At 44.7% G+C, this 22,051-nt stretch overlaps 1 protein-coding gene across 4 annotated transcripts in view; it reads left to right on the top strand.

Annotated features, from left to right (window-relative positions):
- Positions 1-21: 21 nt before the first annotated feature.
- MARCHF7 (membrane associated ring-CH-type finger 7) overlaps positions 22-22,051 on the top strand; it is a 35,749-nt gene continuing 13,719 nt past the window's right edge. The window contains exons 1-4 of one of the 4 annotated variants that reach the window (XR_002088001.2): positions 22-117; positions 10,802-10,958; positions 17,438-17,596; positions 19,502-19,673. Coding sequence is in view for 3 of the 4 variants with exons in the window: in XM_006273815.4 (XP_006273877.1) it covers positions 10,812-10,958; positions 17,438-17,596; positions 19,502-19,673 (478 nt within the window). In the remaining variant the exon portion in view is untranslated. Of the gene's footprint in view, positions 118-302; positions 1,032-1,728; positions 1,849-10,801; positions 10,959-17,437; positions 17,597-19,501; positions 19,674-22,051 lie in introns of those variants that run through there. The other 3 variants (XM_006273815.4, XM_059727350.1, XM_059727349.1) reach the window with 3 other exon arrangements.

Here is a 22,051-nt window from a genome sequence, read left to right as displayed (position 1 = left end):
AGAGCCGCGCCGGGGGCGGGGCTTCCGGGCGGCGACCACAGCTGCTGCCGCTCGGCGCCGCCGCCATTGTGCCGTACGGGCGGAGGCGGCCGTGCTTTCTGAGACGCGGGCCCTGACGTGAGTAGCGGGGCCGGGGCCGGGGCCGGGGCCTGCCGCGGGGATCCCTCTCGCCTGGGGCGGCGGCGGCAGCTTCGGGTCGTGGCCTCGCCCGGCGCGACCTCGGCGGCCAGCGCCGCCCCTGGGCGTGGTCCTGCTCCCCAGTCGGACCGGATCGGACCCTTCGTGCGGTGCCGTCGCGGCCCGTCGGAAGGAGTCGGGCCTCCGCTTCCCTCTCACCCGCGGCCTCGCAGGAGGCACCTTTGGCCTCTAGTCCTGACGCTTCCGGTCTGAGCCGAGCCCAAGCTGCGCCCTTCTGCTTTGGCAGCATCGAGGCTTCAGCTCGCCCGCCGGGCCTAGGGGTGCCGAGCAGGACGCTCAGCCCGATCCTCTCGGGCAGGCGTGTGAGCACGAGGTGACCCCAGAGATTTGGAGCAGGAGCCCGCAGTGTCACTGACCTTCGGACCTGCTGCGTGGCCGTCTGAGGGCCTTGCAGGAGAATTGCCCAATTGTTTTTCTGTAGTAAGAAATAAATGAAAATAAAAAAGAACAAGTGAAAACTAAAAGGTGGCATTTTCCTAGAGGTACCTTGAGAGCCACTGACTTAGCGTTTTCAGGGTTCGGTCGAATCATGCTTTTTGGCTCTTTTTCCCCTCCAATGACCGAATACAAAAGTTGAGCATTTTTCAGATTTAAAAAGATGTAGCTCCTCTTCCCCCCCCCCCCTTTTACACACTACTCCAGTGGTTAGGACTTCAAGAAAATAGAGGTGCACTGATAGATCAATCCCAGTTGGATTGGCACCGATAAAAGGAAAATTGACATTATCGGGCGTCGGCTGTTCTTCCACGGTGTAGCCGATAATGTCACTGATAAATGCTGCGTGCACACAGCCAGGAGTGCAGCCTAGCAGCATGGGGAGCAGCATCCGACTGGTAAGTCTGGGGGGGTGGGTGGGAATGACTGATCAAGGCCTCCCATGGTGAGGAAGGGAGTGGGGCCGGGGTCGGTGCTGCCCAGCTGGGCCAGGGTGGGGTGTGGGATGAAGCCATGGGCAGCTTGTTCAAGAGGGTGGGAAGCAGGGGTTGGCTCCCCATTGCTGCACACGCCCCAGGGGAGGCGTGGGGGACATGTGCCCCCCTGGATTTATGCTCAGAGCAAGGGCAGGCTGCTTGCTGTGGGCTCAGAGGCTGTGCTGGCCTCTTCCCAGTGCCCAGGGCAGATGGGGGTGAGGTGGGTGGCAGTGGTCCTGGGAGGCAGGGCTACTGAGAATTTTGGGGTGACTAGCATTCTCTCCCCCCCCCCCCCCGAACCTCCTTTCCCAGTTTTGCCACCCACCACAAGTACAGCCCTGGCCTAGCCCCCTTGCTGGAAAAAGGCTGGCACAGCCCTGCAGCAGGCAGCTCGCCCTCACCCTGCCCATAGATCGGGGGGCACATGCCTCCCCTGGGGTGTGTGCTGTAGCAGAGAGCTGCCCCTCCGCTTCCCACCTTCCCTGGATGAGCCACCTATGGCTCTATCCTATGCTCTGCCCCTCCCTGGCTGGGCAGTGCCTGCCTCTGTGCCAGCCTCACTCCCTACCACACCATGGGGGCCTCATTCTGCCCCCTCCACATCTCTTCCCCACCACAGACTTATTGGACAGATTCTGGCCTTCAAACTAGGATTTTGGGGACTAATACTGATAGCAGATTTTTAAGGAGGCATACTGGCTGATACCCATCTGATTTCTGATACAGCTGCATGGAACTGGTAAGTCTGTTGTGGAATGGGAGAGGGGAGGGAAGGGGTGTGGAGGGGCAGATCAACACCCCCTGTGATGAGGGACAGAATGGGACGGGTAGAGGCTTCCCAGGTGGGGCGGGCATGGGACAGAGCCGAGGCTTGTCTGGGTGGGGTGGCTCCCACCACTGTGCACTGCTCTTCTGGGGGGGCGGAGGGGTGCCCCAGATGTGTGGAGCGGGCAGCAGCTGTGGGCTGGGGCAGTGCTGGGAGAGGGCTCCAGCAAAATTTGGGGTGGCTGCAGCCCCCCCCTGCCCTCCTGGACAAGTGGTGCACAGCAGTGGGAGGCACCTGCTCCAGCCCCACTTCCTCCGTCACTATGGGTGGGGGGCATTGATCTGCCCCTCTATTCCCCTTCCCTTACCTTCCACCTCAACAGACTTACCAGCTGGAGGTAGCTCTCCAGGCTGTAGAACTGTGCTCCTCGCTGCCTGCATGCTGCACTGCAGCTGCGCACATGCATGGGCATTTATTGGCCACTTCAGTCTGATTTCCAGTATAGTCAATTTTCTTTATATTGGTGTCAATCTGATATCAGACCAACGCATCAGTGTACCTCTACTTCAAACTGCTAGCCTACACATTGGCAGTTTGATTGGTATCAGCTGATGTCTGGTTAATAATCAGCCATTGATATTGGACAAAAAATCTTTATCTGTGCACCCTTATAAATTAAAAAAATAATGAAATTGTGGGACTCATAGGTGCTACTGCTCACCTTGTTTTATTGCACTCCCATCTGTAACTTCTCACAGTGGAGAGGTGCTGTTATTTAGACACCTCTTCCTTTTTCCCTTCATTTTCCCTTCCTAGAGCTGAAAACTTCTTGACTTGGAGCCATTTCCAGAATTTAGGTCTTCTCCCATTAGTTCTATCTGTGCCATTACACCACTCTGTATTTAAATATTCAGTGAGCTTTTGGATCACTTCTGCAAAGATGGCTTATTTAAAGCATGCTTTTCCAACTTCGAGACTTAAAATACTAGTTTTGCTTCAGCTTAGGTATTTGCTTGTAGCAATGCCCTTTAGTGACAAACTTCAAGTGCTCCTATCTTGTAGGAAATCAAAAATCCAGAACTCTTGATTCAGAACCAGAAGTTCTAGATTTTTGCATTTCTTTTAGTCTCAGACCAACATGGCTGCCAAATACATCCCTATCTGGTAGAGGCTTTCAGTTGGCATAGGCAGCTCTCTGCCTTTCCAGGTGGTAAGCACTAAGTTGGCTGTTTTAGTTTTGGGCTAGGTCTAGTCGCTTAAAAGTTAATGTTGCCTGACATACAAATTTAATTAAATTAGTTCTGTTGCATTTCAGATTTTGAACTTTTCCCCAATGTTGAGGCACATCTCAAGAATACTTTTTTTTCCAACAGAGGCAATTCTAACTTCTCTGAGCATAGTTGTGCCTCCAACCTTTTGTAAAAGTGATAGAATTCTTAATTCCTTCCTCAAAATGAAGTAACTTTTATGTATATTTTTAGCCTCACTTGCTCTTACATAAATGGGGATCACCACTATTTTGGCACACGTTCCTTTACACGTCATTATAATACTAGCCAATTGCCCTTCAAGAATGATGGGGGGGTGGAGTGCTGCCACCTAATGCCCCATGCTGCCACTATTCCCTCTTGCAGGGAGTGGGGCGGAGGAGCCCTGCAAGAGACCCTCCCTCTGTCTGGTCCTCCGCACAGCTTCGAAATCATGGCAGCGCTCCCCACCATGCTTGGAGCACTCTGATTGGCTGTTTCCATCAGCCTATCAGAGTGCGAATAAAGTGTGACAAACAGACTTAGGCTTTTATAATATTAGAATGGAAATTGGTGAAAAAGCAGCTTTGGGGCAGAGGCAAGAGTAAAACTCAGTTCTCCAAGGCAGTACTCAATAGTCTTAACTGTAAAACATTCTTTTTCAGTACAGTCCAATCTCTGCAACAAATAAAGCAGGGTTCTTATAGATAACTGCCTCTTACTACACAACACTGATTAATCTCTGGTCTGCAGAAACTGAGGCCAGGTCTGTGAAATGTGTAGTTGTTGAAATTAAAGATTGATTGAACAAGGGGATTGAATTTGGATTGTGCATCACATAATTCTGGTAGTTCAAAACCTTTGAGTGCTTGATTTTCAATATTAATGTTCTTGTAAGCATTGTTCTTTATATGTATTTTTATTTCTTTAAAAAAACATAGGGAAACAAGAGCCATATTGAAACCACATGGTTCATTAATAGAACTGAAACCTTTGGATCCATCACTTAATGCTTTTTTTTAAAGTAACTCAATTAAATAGTCTGTTGTAATTCTTTGGACCAGTGCAAAGGATAGGATACTGTCTCAGTGAGTTTCATAAATTTGCTGGCAGTAGAGAAGTACCAAAATTTGGTAATCTTCATTTCCATTCCAGCCTCTCAGCAACTCCCTTTTGCCCCATCTCTTCCATTTGGTGACAGTCCTGTCTTTTCTCTTATGGTATTATGTCTTGGTCCTATTCTCCCAGCTGAACTGGGTCCACTCCTTTTGTTTCTCTTCCCAGCAGTCTCTGTTCTGGTGATATTAATGGCCCTGCCACCAAATTTCCTGACCCATGGTGAAGCCCACAGGCCAGATGCTATAGTTCTGTGAACTGTATTTGGTCCATGAGCTGGAGGTTGAGCACCCCTAATTTAGATGGTCCTTCTCTTCCCAAGCCCAAGTATTTTCTGCTTCGTTCACTGGCTCCTAGTGTCTGCCTTTCCAGTTTCCATCTCCCCCTCTGCTCATTCCTTCATTCAGAATGGACTTCTTTATCCCTCATGTTTGTGCACAACTAAGGTTAGGGGACATTATTGAGAGGACAGGGGAATCAGGTTTCCCACTCAGGTCTGGTGTTTGAACCCACTTGAACACAGAGAAGTCATCAGCTAGGGTTGGAGCATACTTATTTGCTTAGTGGTCCTGGAAGTTGAAAGGGGAAGGAGCACGCTCTGAGGATGGATTTTAGGAAATGTACCTATTAAAATAGCATAATTTGTATTGCAGCTTTGCAGTTGCATTGTTAGAATAATAATTAACCATGCAAATCGTTTGGCCCTCCTTTTGGTAAGAGGCAAAGTATTAGTTGTGCCATTTTTTTTAAACTACTGCATTCTGAAGACAATAATTAATTAATCTACACTCTCCTCTAAAACAGTTAAGTGTAATCTTGTTAAGTTTCTTCCTCTCAAGTTTTTACTTTTTTGCTGACTAGAAAAGTAAGAATCTTTCCCTGCTTAAATTAATCCCTCCTTTCCTATCTCCCTCCACCACCCTTCCCTCATATCTCAGACAGGCATAGCTCCCATACATTACTTTTCCTTTGGCTAGAAGGGAAGGGACTTCTATCCTCTACCCCTTGTTGTGCCAAGAGCCCTTTATTACACCTAGAGCTATCAACGCTAGTTTGTTTCATGCTGAGTAGTGTCCAAGTGCTCCCTAACTGAGGGAGATAAGTAAACCAACCTATGCTGTCTCGCTGTTCTGATTTACCTTTCCACTTGAAAAATAAGTCTCCTTTAGTTTTAATCTTTTCAGCCCTACTTGGGAATGTCTTTATCCATAGTTTCAAAGCCCCAGTATGAAAGTAGCTGAATTTTGTCAGTTCCTTTGTGATGGGCTCATCAATATAAAGATTTGGGGTGCTGAGAGAGAGGAAGATAGGAGTCTGATTCTCCAGCACCTAGTGTACTCGCATCAGATCAAATGAAGGCAGCCAGTATCTAGCATATTAACTTAACATGGGGGTTTACTGGCCATATCCCTGCATAGTGACCTTGCCGTCGGGCAGCTGATTTCAAAATTCACATGAATGGGAAATGTCACATCTTGTTTCATGCCATTGGCAGCTTCAGACAAGCATTGGATATACTATTTGCATTCTTAAGGGTTTTTTTGCATCAGGGGCTTGAAATGTGCTCTGATTTGGTAGTGTTTTATAACACTTCTTTGCATAACTGCACAAGTTACAAAAGCAGGCCCATTATCTTTTTCAGGCCCAATAGCAAGTTGGACCTGCTGCACCAGTTGTGTATCCAAATTACAATTCCATGCAGCTGGTGCTGTTTGAGACGTGCTGTATTTAAAAAAAGAAAGAAAGGAAAAAGCAGAGGGTGATACTGTCCTTGCTTGCAGCATAATTGGGGTATGGAAAGAAAGGGACGAACTTGAAACTAAGAGAACTTGGAGACCAAGTAAGCAAGTGAGGAATTTAAGTCGTAATCAGGGTCTATAGCAAAACCTTTGAAAGCACCAGTGGCTGTGTTAGTCCTGGTTGATATACTGAAGGTAGTTTTAATATACTTAGAAGAAGTGGTATTTCTATATGGTTTCAGTTCATATTTTGATTTTACAACTTTAGGGTTTGTTGATGTGCAGAAGTTATTTCAGAACAGAGTAGGTCATAAATAAGTATCCATATGCTGAATTTTAAGTGGCAGAGGTGAGGCCATTAGAGAATTGTCCAGTCTAAAGCTGGGGTTGGCAGCCTATGTATGGCCTACAGGAGACTGAATCTGGCCCATAGTTAGGGACCTATTTAAGTTGCGGTTTTGTGATTTTTGTGGAAACCTTGAAACATGGCATTGGCTGCAGTTTCCCAGGAAATCAACCAAATCCTCCCCCCTCCCCCTACCCCCATCATAAAAATAAAGTGCTGGGTCACCAGTGGGAGGAAGCAGTTCTCACTGCTACTACGGCCTTGCCTTGCAGCCTGCCCAGGAAGGGACAGCACGAAGCGCAGCCAGCAGTCAAAATGGCCTTGTCCTGCTTCCACCCAGGGCCTCTACTGATCAGTGCTGAGGGGCGGGGCTGCTGCAAAATTGGCTCCAGGCAGAGACCAAGCTGTAAAAATTGCTTTTTCTTGCTGCAAGTTAGGTGGGCCCCTACCACACAGTGGCTTAGGGAATTGGCAACATGCTCCAGCCATACCTGCAAAGGAGTTGTTCCTTGGGTCCTAGCACCTTCTGTGTTCAGTTTATTCCTACTGCTGCCACAGAGGCAGCATCCCAAGAGGTCTTAGTGCCTGCCTTTATCTAGTCCCCTTGCAGCATTTGCATATTGTTGGGAGGCATGGGCTATGGTCTGTGGTGGGGCTGGGTCTTAGGCGGTGGTCCGCAGTAGCAAAAAGGTTAGACTAGGGGCTGGCAAAGTAATAAAATTAATAGATGAAGTCAAAAGAGACCATAGGACTTTGTTCGAACATGAACTGCTTGCAAAAGAAGCATCTAATATAGATTAAAAAATTGCTTGGGTAGAGAATCCACTACAACCCTTTGCAGCTTATTCCAAATTCTGGTCAACTGGAACTTCATATATAAGTATTGCTTTATTACAGGTATTATTTCAAAAGCCATGCAAGGAAGTATATTGGCTGTAGTTATATACTTAAGCGTTCCTTTGGCTTCTAGTATGATGATTACTAGGTTTGACCATACTTAAACATAAAAAGAGACTCCATTGACTGACAACATTCCTGTCTCCTGAAGCACTCTGAAGTACTTTACTAGGTAGAGCAGTATCTACAAGCTCCAAACTTACATAGCATTATATACGTGTTTACTTGACAAACTACGTTAAGTGTAATTTTAATTGACAGATTTAAGTATCAAACTAATTTGGATTCCTAGTCGGGGAGGGCCACTGAGACTTTTTTTGTCACTCAAATATAGGTTGCTACTGCTCAGAGTTGCATTGTAAGCTACCTCCTGGATTGATTTAAAACTACTCAGTATAATGTTGCAGTCTTTTGGGGTCTTAAAATCCATTCATACATTTAAAGATTAGTGGAATAGTCAGCCCACTTAAAAACTTGAACTTTATTTTAATTGTTAGTGACTGGCCCGTCATTAAAACCATGGTTTCATGCAGCAGATTTTATTCTAAACATTTTTGCAACATATCACTCATAGTTGCATCTTTCTGTGGGACTTTCATCTGTGTTTGCATGGTAATTTGTAATTTTAGCAGTTTAGTAGACTATTCAGTGCAGTGTGACAAAATGTACTCCCTCACTGAGCTAAGTTTAAGAATTCTGATGTACATAGACTCAATCCTTAACTGCAAGAAGTCACCAGCTTGTTACAAGACTGTTCAAACTTTTTCTAGGGATGTTTCTATTGATATAGGTCAGTGGTGCTCAACCTTTTTCTGTGGCAGGCTGGATGGACAGTGCCCCATCCATCTGTGGGCTGGATCCTGCCTGTGGTTCTAATCTTGTGCTGGGGACAGCACAAGGGGTACTATCCAGCCATGCAGAGGTGGGGAGCTCAGCCTTGGGTCTGGAGGGGAACGGGAGCATGGTTTCTCCCCAACTCAGACTTGCGGGGGGGGGGATGGCCAACCCCCAAACCAGCCCTGTGGGGGTAGAAGAGGGCATGGCCCAGCCCTGCAGGGAAAAGAAGTTATAGCCTGGTCCCAACCCAGCCCAGTGTGGGGGTGTCTGGCTCTACAGGGAAAGTGTGTAGAAAGAATGCTCTGATCTCGTAAGTAGGGACCTACCCAAACTAAGGAGGCCAATTTTGTGGGCAGATTGTGGAGACTAGCTGCTGTTTTTGTAGGTTTATTGCAGTAGGGCCTCCCCACACTGCTTATTGGCTGAGGGGCCCTGGTGGCCCTGCCTCTTGCTGCTGATTGGCGGAGAAGAGTAGGGCCACATGATAGGCAGCCCTCTCAGCTGATCAGCCATGGCAGCCAAAGCTGCCATCTTGGCTGCTCCCCTTCATGCCAGCAGCACATCATCCACTCACTGGGGAGCCAGCATTTTATTTTTAATAAGCTTTTTTTTTTTTCTTCAGATTTCATAGACATTGCCCAGATTTCAGATTTCCACAAAATTGTAAATTGAATCAGTTCCTACTCTTAAGTCTTAAGTCATTCTGCATCCTGTCCACAAAAAGGATGTTGCACACCCCATTCATCAGCTGGTAGTCGGGAGTACCTGGCTTAAAGTGGCATTACTAGCCCAAGATTCATCACATAAGGAGCAAAAGGGGGAACAACTCTTTATGTGGATAAGATACAGGTCTTAAAGTTATAGTGCCACACCAGAACCAGTGCGTGCCAGTTCCAGTGACCTTTGTGAAAGCAAGAGGACCCTGGATTCTTCTGCATCACTGGAGTTTTTGGGGGATGGAAGGGTGGAAATGGGAAGAAAGGGATTAGCTTAATGCATATCAGGGCCTGTGGAGGAGGAACATAGGAAAGTGACACAGATGTTGACTGCCTAATTAGAGCCCAAGGCAAGCTTTATGTGAAAATTATACATTTTTAAATATAAGCATTTTGACACACCACAGTGCTGATGTGGAGCTCCCAGCAAATTTCTTTTTTTAAAGAAAAAATGTTAAGCCTCTGTTTTGAAATGCCTACACTGGCTAGAAATGCCTTCAGAGTTAACATGGCTGTCATTTCAAGGGATGCCACTTAGCCTATGGGCATAAATCTACTAGGGATGTAAATATTGATTTTAAAATACCTATTTAACTTGTAATTATGATGTTCAGATGATTAATTGGCTTGGCAACCCCCTGCCTGGCCCACATGGAGCTGCTCTGGCTCGGCCTACAGGCTTCCCAGGCCCAGCTTCTAGCCCCTCCTGTGCCCCCCAAATGCAGCATGGACTCAGCAGTTTATAGGACTGCACCTCATGATGAGTCAGGCCGGTGGCCAGGTTGTTTCTGGGTACGGATGTGGTAGGGCACCCTTGGGGCTGAAATGCAGGCCTGGGGAAGCCACCCCATACCCTCTTACTTCCACTGTGCCCCTGCCAGGCCCTGCAGCTGCTGCGAGTCCGGCGGGGTGGGGGGGCGCATGTGGGTGCCACCGGCAGTGGCAACTGCAGCAACAGAAGGCTGCACTGGGGTCAGCAGAGCCCAGGTATAAATACTAGTCCCTCCTGCCTGCCCTGCTGCATTTTAGTTCCTGCTGGGATACTGTGCAACTCTCCTTCCCCCACTTTCCCTGCCAGACTGTGCCCTGCCCCTTAAGTGATAATTGGTTGGCTATAACTGGTTATCACTGGGCTTATCAGTTAAATGATTAATTGTTTAACGATTCACATCCCTACAGTAGTAGATGTTAACTCTTTTGCAGTAGAGCGGAGATTTTCATCCAAGGTGCTGCAAGATCTTTTTAAGGATGATGTGGGGTGCCATGCAATATTATTGCTTGTTAGGTGTGCAGACACCTACACATGATTCACAAATCCAGAGATTTCAAATAGGATTTCATAGTGTCAAACACATTCTGACCTGTTGTGGTTTCTGTGTGTTTTGCAAAAGAAGAATTGCACTATTAATTTTCCATAGCCAAAAAATGAGTGAAAGTTAAGATTTGATATTTTTTGAGAGTTGCCTTGTGTTTCACAAGGTTGAGAACTACTTCACTAAAGCATTTAGATTTAAAAATGGGTGAAAGATTCTGCCTTTAGGAGTTGGAGTTTGGATTTTATCCATATTAGGAGGTAGTTGAAGTTGAGGAAGACTGGTTTGCTGTGGATGTGCAACAATAACTGAATTTCCCGAGTTAAATAGCTGTGTCCCCTACCATGGCTTTCTCTTCTTCCCCTACTACTAATTCTTCTTAAAGGAAGGCTCTAATATTCAAGATTTCTTAAGGGAATCTCATTCATGTAAAACTTATGTAGGTCCTCAGGATCTTGGATTCCCATGCAAACCTAGGAAAGGGTTGCATTATTTGACGTTTTTAAATGCATGCAGGAACGGGGAGAAGAGGGTGGAGTGTGATTAGGAGACAGCAGAACTACTGCCTTCTCCCTACCTCTTGCTATTTCACAGTTCATCCCTACCTCTTACTATTTCACAGTTCACTAGTCTGACACTTGATGACAAACTTAAACAGATACATGTGCTTTCCATCTCCTGCTTTCTAAATAAAGGGAATTTTGTTCTCATGCAGAAGTCTGAGAATGGAGTCTAAACCCTCAAGGATTCCCCGAAGGATCTCAGTTCAGCCCTCCAGTTCTTCTTTAAGTGCTAGAACATTGGCTGGAAGCAGTTTAAGTGATACATATGATACAAGAGATTCTTCATTGAGACTGGAATCTGGATGTCAGGTAAAGCATTTTATATTAACTTTCAGCAATCACACTTTAGCCCTTCAGAATCAACTATCCATTTGGGCTCACTAAAACTTAAGTACATAGAGCAGGACTGTTCAGCTGTTAAGTGGCTGGGGGCTGCATGCCATGTGAGCTACACCAGCAGGGGATGCATTAGCACAGGCTCTGGGCCCTGGCTTCCCCCCTCCCACCTCCAGCTACTGTACCATGCCATGAGCTGTGCCACTCCACTCCCTGGGGTGGGAGGAGGAAGTGAAAACCAGAGGTGCGCTGATACATTGGCCCATATTGTATCAGTGCCAATAAAAAAAACATTAAATTATCTGCAGTTGGCTTTTTTTGGCTTCTGTGACTGATAATGCTGCTGGTAAATGCTGCATGCATGTGTGGCCAGGAACGCAGCCTAGCAGCTTGGAGAGCAGTGTCCAGCTGGTAAGTCTGGGGGGAGGGGGAAGCAAGGCCCCCCCCCCACAGTGAGGGAGGGAGTCGGGCTGGGGCAGGTGCTGTATGGGTGGGGCAGCAGGGTTGCTCATTCAGGTGGGGGGGGTTCTTGTGCTCCCCTGGGGGAGGCATGGGGGGGCACGTGCTCCCCAGATCTGTGCACAGGGTAAAGGCAGGCTGCCTGCTGCAGGCTTGGGGCCGGGGCTGCATCAGCCAATTGTCAGTGGTGGGGCTAGCCCAGGGTTTTGAGCGGGTGGCAGCAGTGCTGGGAAGGTGGGGGGGCTATGGCAAATTTTGGGTCGGCTGTAGCCCACCCCATAAACCCCTTCCCAGTGACACCACCACCATCTGCCCTGCCTGAGCATAGCCCTGGCCCAGCCCTCTTGCCAGGAAGAGGCTGGTGCAGCCCCAGCCCTAAGTGTGCAGCGGGCAGCCCGCCCTCACCCCCTGCACAGATCCAGGGGACATGTGCCCCCCATAACTCCTCCAGGGTGCACACAGTGGTGGGAACTAAGCCCCTCCCCCTCCCTGCGCCCTCTGGACAAGGTGTCCCTGGCTCTGTCCTGTGCACCACCCCAGTTGTGCAGCATCTGTCCCTGCCCCAGCCCCATTTCCTCCTTCACCGTAAGGGCCTTGATCTGCCCTACCCCACGCCCCTTCCCTCCAACAGACTTACCAGCTGGATGCTGCTTTCCAAGCTGCGGGGCTGCATATCGGTAATCGGATTGGTATCCGCCGATACGGCTGGTCAATAATCGGCCATTAGTATCGGCCCAGAAAATCTTTATCGGTGCACCATTAGTCAAAACTGAAAAAGGAAGGGGAGCCTAGAGATTCTGGCTGTAGCAGCCTGGCTCATGAGCTGCATGCGGCCCCCCCAGTTGGACAGCCCTGATCTAGAGAAATGTAAGGAGTTTAGACTCTCTAATCCTTTTTGCATCCTTTGAGACCCCCCCCCCCCCCGGAGAAATCTTAAAATACCAGGTTTTGACTATGGTAGTTGATGATGATGAGCAATGCTGTGCACTTTGTATTACCATCTCTCCATGCCTCCTTTTGTTTAGGTAAAACAAAGTTACTTATTGAAAAAGAAGCATCATTAAATAGTTCCAGATCTTTTGTCTGACAGGATGGCGATCCTGGTATATAGAATCCTAAGGTGACACATTTGAAGAATGGCAAATATGGGATCTTTAGGCTTAAGAGGGAGATGAAAATAGTTGGGATGGGTACAAAAAGCTTTGGTATTGTTGGATCACAGAACTTCATTTATGACATAAAGTGTCTTCTCTAAAACCAATAATAAATCCTAGTCTGTTACTGACCAGCAACATTTATCTTAACTAAAGATTGTAAGGGACACTGAATGTGCCAGTGGCTGTGCTGTCCTGAGATTTCATTATGGGAGAAGGGAAAGGGAAACAATTCTTTTATACCTCTTTAGGTGGATAAGTTCTAGGTCTTAAAGTTATAATGCCACACCAGAAACAGCTAGTGCCATAAGTCTGAGCTTTAGTAGCATGCCAACAGAAGTAGGATTTGCCTGCCATGAAGGTAAAGAAAGCATAAGGCTGAGTTGCAGTTGGAAGATTTTTTGTCTTGCTAACTAGAAAAAAAACTTTCTGCCAAGGACTAAACCTAAAGTGATTCGTCTTTTTGTGTGATTTCTCCAATACCTGTAGGAGGAAGTATTTGAATTTGGGCTGTATCTGAAGCTTTTAGTTTTAGTTTGAACCAATAAAAGTAAGACAGCATTGAGAGAGAGATGTGGGTCCCATGCAAAGGGCAGTTTCCTTATAGGAGTCTATTTTTGGTAGGGGGCGGGAGGGGAGGGCGAGGGTCCTTGGCAGCCATGCGTGTTATAGCAACATTTGTGCTATACACACGAGCCTGATTGTTCACCCCTTCCCCACCCCACCAATCAACCCAACTGTCATACAGTCATCAGTGTAGAAGCTATTGTTTTCTCTAATTTATTTATTTTGGTTGTTGTTTTTAATTCTGCAACACTGAAGGACTTCTGTATAGATACAGGCTGACAGACTTCAAATGGTGAATATTTCTCCTGTTCCTAAAGCACAACTAGTGTCTCTCACAAATTAAGCAAGCGTAAGAAATTATCATATGCATTTCACTGTAATATAGACAAAGAGGCTACACGAAGCCATCTTACAGAAACCCACAAAAGCAAGGAAGTTAAGCCACTTGACAGGATGTACTCTTTACTCCACCCAGCAATCACACCTAACAATTACCTAAACTTCCAAATACTGCAGTGTAACTAGGCTGTTACTAACTTACAGTACGAAGGCTCTTGCTTAAGAATGGCAACCATTCATCATCCCCTTTACATACAACCTTTCCAATTGTCTTTTCCTGAGAACAGCCAACTGCATCAAAGATCTACAGCTATTGTTGGGAAATGCAAAGGAGTGATCTGGACAAAGGGTGAATTATGTTCAGAAGGTCAGAGTAAACAAAAGTCTTAAGTCAGATGGTTTTGCCTCTCAGTTTCAGGTGCATCTATAGAGAGGTCTAACTACATCACAGATAAGGATAAGTTTTATATTGCAGTCATATCTTGCAGGCCTCATTTAGGGTTGTGTTGTGCAAAGGCAGACCACTTCACAAGAATTATCCTGAGGGTACAAACGGTACAAGGCTGCGGGTTTTTTTTGAATTTCTACTTTCTTCACATTCATTGCCACCCATAAGTTTGCAGTATACAGTACTCCTATACTGCTTGTCAGGTGCCCACAGAATTGCATTTGTCCTGTATGCATCTTTATTAAACTATCTCTGGGGTTTACAGTCAGTAGCATAACTCTCCTACCCCTGCTCTTAAGGGCTAATGGGTTTTTATTTTAAATGAAAAGGAGGTATTGTCTAATATGGGGAACTGCAGGGGAAGAATAACTATGGGTGCCAGTCTCTCATCTTTTGGTAACTTAGCAGCATAAGAAGTCTAAAAATAGAAGTACTCTAATGCTACATATAGTTAGTCTCTTGCTCTGAACAACTAAATCATTATATACGGTGGCAGTATTATGGGCTGTTCTTTCCTAAATTGCAGTAGGTTTTTTCAGGGCTGACTCATTTTACAAGAAATAATACATGCTTAGCAAGATGTCTGACCAGCACTAGATGTTGCAGGTAGCTGGTTAGCAGAAGATCTTTACACTTTCTAATCAAGCAAATAGTATGTAGAAAAAAGCAGTGCTTAAGAGTGACTGGAGAAATTCTGCTGACCTCTCTTTACAGCTGTGAAAGTGACATGGTTATTGCAGATCAAAATACTTCAACCATTTAAACTTTTGGGCTTGTAAACAGCATGCTTATTCAGGGTTATTTGACTCAATGTACCCTGGCTGTACTGATTCTGCTTCTATAAACAACACCGGTACTATTTCCCTCCCCCTTGTGTGGCAGGAATACAGAAATACCAAGCCACTTCAACCTTTGAGCCCAACAAATCTGGCCTTAACTGCCAGCAGAGGCTCATAATTTTAGATCCAGCAGTCAGGAAATCAGTACATGCTGATGTGTCTCATGGACCTTGTGTTACATGAAGAATTTTTTAAAATTTGGATCATATGGTTATATTTATCACAAACGGTATAAAGCCATGCATTATGCACAGAAGACTGGAATATACATGTGACTTTGAATGTATATTGGCTGGACAAAATGTTTAATTTAGGCTTAAATTAGAACATTTTAAAACACTTTCATTCATAGAAAGGCAGTGTGGTCCATGGTAGTAGGTCCTAACCTTTACCGGCCCATGGGAAACGGTACTAGGCAGGTAATGCATTGTTGACAACAGCATACATTCTTCTCCTTATAAGCCTCAGTTTTAACTTTCTAATTTTCTGTGGCTGTTAAAAACATGTTGCCTTTGAGCCACGGGTTGGAAACTGCAGGTCTGTGGCTTGGGACTGGAAGCTAGAATGCCCTTTTCTACTGTTAACTGCTAGCAATTCATGACAAAACTGTGGGTGGGTCACTTACTACATGCTCCTTTTTATTGGTATTCATAAATTGCTGTGAAGTGTAGTTATGGCTAATATAAAACGTTTACAGTTTACTCAAAGAAAATGATCACATTTGAATATTAACATCATTGCCCTTCCCCTACTTAAGTTTGAGTACTATTATTAGATTTTGCCACTACACAGTGTAGGCCCTACATATTCCAGGCAACATCTGTTATACATGGATAATGCTTTGTGCCAGTGAAACTTATCACAAATCGCATACACTTGTACTTGGAAATAGAGCCAAGCCCGCATAACAGAGTCAGCCTCTTGATCCTGATAAAACCACAGCTATCTACAAAATCTTAAGGAGCAAATTCCACCGTTGCCTGCAATTTCAAGATTTCTTTTGAGGGCTAACTCATAAAATATCATTAGAAGCTTCTGCAGTTACACACTATTTTTTTCAAAATAAATAATTTTGAAATAGGACAGAAAATGCATGTGCCCACTTAAAAAAACCCAACTAATCTCTGAAGCCAAAATATTTATAATTGAATAGCTTGACTTTGTCTTTATGAAGAGACAGAAAAAAAAAAAGTAAGTTCTCCTTAGGTTTCCACCCTGTTGACTACCTGGTAAAAATCTTTGTGCAAAATTGAATTCCTGCTTTAAATTTTACATTTCCTGACTCATGGTACCACCATCCTAAAACTTTGAGCAGCAGGACAGAGTAGAGACTTAAACCTACACATTACGTTTTAAATGGGAGTCGGTAATAAAAATAAGTAAGTCATTTTGACTTGGGTACTATAATTTCCTTAGTGTAGTATCAGAGAGAGCCTTCTAAATTTGTATAACGGACCTCTGAAATGGTTACCCTTAATTTGTCAGTGGAGAAGAATTGGAGAGTAAACAAAAAAGTGTGTGTAAGAGTTTGCTGTGTAATACAAAGCAAAATTAGTATGTTCTACTTTGCAGGTCTTTTATGCTCACAGCTTAATGATGCATTTTTAGGACAGAATGAAGAAATACAAGGAAAAAGATTTTAAAAAATGCTTCTGTATTCTGTAAAGTAATACAAACCCTTAAGAAACAGGTTCATACAAATTTAGCAAAAGATGATGAATCTTTTAGTTAGGCATTGCCTTACTTTCTTAATGAGCCATCTTTACTTAGAAGTTGACAAACTGCTCTCTGGCTGAAACTTGTTCTTCCTGATGTTAGGACAGGATTTCTTTTAATCCAAGGTCCACACTGCCATTAGTAGTCCTTGATGAGCAATTTTATGTTGGCCATAATACTCTTAATAGCATGTATAAAAAGCATGCTTTTGCCATCAGTTACTACTTTGATGCCAAAAGATTTTATTTTTTTAATGCTTGAAATGCGATCTCTTTGCTCTGTCTTACTGTTGCAAGATCTGACTAGCAATGTATCAAAATTCAGGCCTCAGCCTCAAGTTCCTCTTTCCTACTTGCAAATGAAGGGGGATGGGAGGTGTAGACTTGGACTTCCTCAAACTGAAATTGCTGCATTAGGTGATAATTGTGTGATAGTTGCATTAGACTTCATTCAGATCCTTCAGCAAGAGGAGAGAAACAAACCTAATTAGGTAAATTGTGAAATCTAATTTGTCTTTATGAAGAGACAGGGGAAAAAAAGAGAGTAAATTCTTCTTGGGTCTCTACCCCATATCCTACTGAGTACCTGGTAAAAAGCTTTGCACAAAGAATAGATGCCCGCTTTAATTCTTACATTGCTGACTCATGGTACCACCATTTTAATTTGCACCCAGTCTACAAAAAGCGTGCCTAAGAAGGCCACCTTGAGTTAGAACAGGGGTGGCCAACTTGTGGCACGGGTAGCCTCTGTGTCTGGCACACAGCAGGCTGGGGAGGGGACAGGCAACATTGATAGTAGATAGGGCAGGGAATCAGAGCATCAGATCAGGCAGGTGAAAGGGATCAGAGTGGCACTTGGGGGGGCATGTGGGGCTAATTTGTGGCATCCACTGACTTAGAAGATGCATATGATACATATATTGTTCTTTAGGACTCCCATCTGTTGCATGGTTCCAGTAGAAATTGGGGGATTGGAGAGAGAGAAGCCCATGAAACTCCTTGGAAACTTACTACTTCCTCTCCAACTCGCTACTCAGGGACACTTGATCGTCCATGGTCTGGAAGATTTTTGGGAAGCAGAAACAGATTGGTGAGAACTCTTAAATAAAATATCCAAATGCTTCTGTTGAAGAGGCCCTGGGGTTCTGCTCATCTACTAGCAGATTTTTCAGATCTGAGAGTTATCCTGTGTTAAGTTAAAACTGTTAATCTCAAGAGGAAGGGAAAGATAGGGGAATGATATAGTTAAGACCATTACTAATTACAATCATACTTTAAAATTTGTTTGCTTTGTATGATATGATAGGAGTGGAAGCTGAGCTCTTCCATCTCCCTGGGTTCAAGGAGCTGGGACCTTAAACCTGTGCCTAAAATGTCCTTTAATCCTGTCTAGTCATCCTGCAAAATATACAGATTGCTAGTTGCAATTTATTGTGCACAAAAGATTTAAAGAAAGACAGTTTTAAAATATTAAAGCTGTAAAAACCTAGGGTGGGGGGCAGGGACCAGTAGCAAGAAACTTGTAGAAAGGTCTGTGGTCTATTAAAATTGGGAGATGTTTGGAAACTTTGACAAGAGAACTTACACTTTAAACAGGTGTTTGTTTTCTTACAGCAATTTAAAAGGTGGAGGCACTTTCAAGGCAGTCAGTATGGGTGAGAAAACAAATAGTGTGGGGCTGCCAACCTTCAAGGGAAAACATGGTGAATGACTGCACATGTAGTCGGAATGCAAGCTGAGCCTCTGCTTATAAAAGGCCTATACCTCTAGGTAGTAGGCGCTGCAGGCTTTTCAAACTGGTACGTTTTCTTGTTAAGATTCGCTTTCTTTTCTAGCATATGACAAATATGTCCTTGCTTATAAAAGCTCATGCCTCTCTATCTAATCGGTCTCTAAGGGCATTTATACACCTGCTTTTTCATCCTGCAGTGCACTGGAGATCTGGTGGGTCAGAGAAGACTCAATTTAATTGAGTCTTCTCCGCACGTGAGCCGACGGGCACTGCAGGACGGGTGTCTGTCAGGTGCAAAAAATGCACCTTAGCCCTGATGTACATTTCGCTGCTTATACAACTGCATGCGCCACAGCACCAGACCCTTAATAATGCCTGGTGCTGCAGTGCAAGCATATGTACAAATGCCCTAAGGTGCCACCCTGCCCTTCTTTCTGCTTTTTTAATAAAGAGATTAAACTCCAGTACAAAGGAACATTGTACCAGACTTCCTGAAACTGTTGATTTTTGGAATAGTTTTTAGTTGCAAAGTATGAGAATCAATGTGATTTATTCAACAGGAAAATTAGGTGGTTTTTATACTTACTGCAGTAAGCTAGTTTTTAGCTGTGTCACAAGAAGTGTCTAGATCCAAATAAAAATCCAATTTTGGCCCAAAGCATGAAATAAATGTTGGTCCCCTGTTGATCTTACAAAGTTTAAATACTGTCCACATTTGTTATATTGAAAGTGACAGTTAACATCCAGTTAAAACGAACTTTAGGTTGTTAAACAGATAAGTGTTTTGAGGAAAAATACAATATGAATATTATTATGTATTTATTAAGTATAGAATTGATTAGTTAACGCAGTTTATGAACAATACAAGCAGTCCTAACATTATTGAAATTTTCCCTTAAAAATGAGGGGATGTGAAAAATCAGATAAGATGTTCCAGTAACATCATGAGGATTAGACACGGTTTCCCAGCGTTGTTCTCTGTCTTTGTTATAAAATAGTGGAAAAAAGAAAAAGTTCCCTGAGTTGGGCTACTAATTAGCAGTACTGGCATAAGTCCTAACATACACTAAGTCTTTTTACTGCTTAAAGATCCACATGCTTCCCTTGAAGTACATTATTTACTGACTTTATCAGTCTGGTTCCACATATGTCCTGGTAGGTATGTTGTATGTTAAATCTTTGGATTGCAGGTACTCTCTCATAAAACTACTTCCCTTACTAACTTTTTTCTTTTTTTCATTTAAAAAAAAAAAAAAAAATCAGTCTGCCTCTTCCTCCTCTCCTTTTACATCTACTTGGTATGGTGAATCTGAGAGAACTCAGGGAGCATATTCAAGAATACATAACCAGCAGCAGGATACTGATTCAAAGAGACCTAAGCTTTCATATACATCTACCTCTTCTGGGAGAAGTAATGGTTTGAATGGAATTTCAGGTAAGAAGTGCATTATTAAACAACACTTCTACAATGTCTTTAAAAAGCTTGCAGTTCAGAATAAAAATTAATACAAAGTTGAAAAGATTATTTACAATGTTCCAAGATAATCTCTTATTAATATTATATACTTTAATATCTTGAATACACAAATTCATTTTATGTAGTTAAAACAAAATGGCTTTGCCTTATCCAAAGCATCCAGAAGAACATTAACTGAATATTTTGAAGATAACACTGTATCCCAATAAGTTTAATAGAAATTCTCCCTACAGTTTTATGCTTGCACTAAAGGTGACCTAAGCAACTCTAACAGATAAAGTGTGACTTTTAAGAAATAAAATCACAGCTGTTTAGTAAATTGCAGCCTGGTGCTAAATTTAAATGGATTTTTTTTTGTGAGAAAATTCATACTTTATACTCTAGCTCTGCTGCCCACATAACTAAGCATCTCAGCAAGCTGAAGTACTGTGGGCAAGGGTGGGTGTGTAGGAGGAAAGTAATTTGTTAGTATGGACTAAAGATGGCTTCTCTTTACTGGCCAAAGTAGAGCTTTCCAGGTGTCACTGAGCTGACATTTTAGCCTCCCTGTTTTCTCTTTCAAGAGCAAACTAACCTATACTGGATTTAAACAGTAAATTCATACGTAGTGCACATGCTTTCTAGGGTAAGTATAAAACCTAGGAAACTGAGGTTTAATAAGCCTTTTTAAAATTAGAAAGTTATGGATATACACCATAACTAAGTAATACACAAAATTATGTTAGCCCAATCCATGCTTTACCAGGAAGTATGCTGGTCCTCTTCAGAACTGATCACCAGGGATCCTGGCTTTCCATGATCAAAAAAAAAATAATCACAAATTCTCTGATTAAAAAATTGTAAATTCTCTGATAAAAATCCCAAAATCTATGGTTAAAATTAAATGCCCCCCAGCCCTGCTGGTGGGGGCCCCCAGCCGCCAGGGCTATGGGGCCAGAGACCCAGGTCCGCAGCCCCCTACCCCCAATGGAAGGCAGTGGCAGCTACAGCAGGAGCACCAGCGGGGTGGGAGACCCCCCCCCCCCCCCCCCCCCCGCTGGCTTGGGCAGGGCCAGCTCCCAATGGCAGTATGCACTCCTGGAGGGGAGGGGGGATCCACACCCCCCAGATCTGTGGGGGGTGGGTGGGGGCAGGGCAGATGTGCACTGCCCCCATGCACGCAGAGGAACTGTGGCTAGGGCAGCACAGAGCTTGCAGCAGCAGGCAGCTTTCGTGCATGGCCCCGCTGTGCCCTGCCACACCAGTCGTACACGCTGCACTCTGGAGAGCCTGGGGGAGGGCAGCAGGGCAGGGAGCTCAGTGTTTGCGACCCAGGGTTTGCAGCTGACTGGGCACTCCGGCCAGCAGGGGTTTGCAGCCTGCCTGTTCCTGGCCAGAGTTCTCGGCTGGCTGCAGACCCCTGCTGCTTCCTGCCAGCTGCAAACTCCCACTCCCAGCCGGAGTGCCTGGCCCGGGAGTGCCCAAGCTGGCTGAGGGCAGAGGGAGTGGGGAGGCTTGCAGCCAGCTGGGAGCAGCAGGGGTTTCCAGCTGAGTGGAGAGGCTGCAAACCTCCTGGCCAGTATCTTGCTGGCTGCAAACCTCCCCACTCCCTCAGCCCCTAGCCAGCTGCCCCTCCAGACCTGCTTTACAACCCCCAAGCCCCACTTACCTCCAGCAAGAAGTGAGCCTGAAGCAGCCTCATAAGTGTGAGTGTTGGGCCCTGCCTCTCCCTCCCCACAGGGTTGAGGGTTTCCCCACCCTGTTTGCGAACAGCTCTTGTTGGCTGGAACTCAGCCAGCCTGCAGAAATCTTTTCAAAAGAGGGAAATCCATGGGTTTCTCTTCTAAAAGGCAAAAATCCGTGTTTTCTCTAATAAAAAAAATAAATAAAGGAAATCCGTGGTTTTCTCTGTTTTCCTGTGGGAAACAGAAAACCAGGATCCCTGCTGATCACAAATCACATACTCCACCCCACTAGGTAGAAAATAAAACTTACTCATGAACCACAATAGCACATACATGGAATTGTCTATCACTGCTCTGCCTCTACAAACTAATAGTACCAACAGATCTCTTCCTCTTCAAGTAAGTGCTAAGGTGAAATATGACATCCCAGTCTTCCCATCTATTTGCCTCATGTTAGTATTGGATTGCTTTAAAACAGTGTATGTACCCTTTTTGCCATGTTCATTGATTTGGTTCCTTACAGTTTTAGAAAAATTCTGCTAAATGCAGAATACTTCCTAACTTACTTAAATACTGTGCAATTCATGGGTGTGATTTTTAAGGTGGTAACAACCCCATGTAAAAGCTGTCATATAGATTTTAAGATCCCAGGAGCCAGGCACCCAGACCAAA

This window comes from Alligator mississippiensis, chromosome 4, assembly GCF_030867095.1.
Source record: "Alligator mississippiensis isolate rAllMis1 chromosome 4, rAllMis1, whole genome shotgun sequence".
NCBI lineage: Eukaryota > Metazoa > Chordata > Crocodylia > Alligatoridae > Alligator > Alligator mississippiensis.
This window is presented reverse-complemented; position numbering and strand designations above follow the sequence as displayed.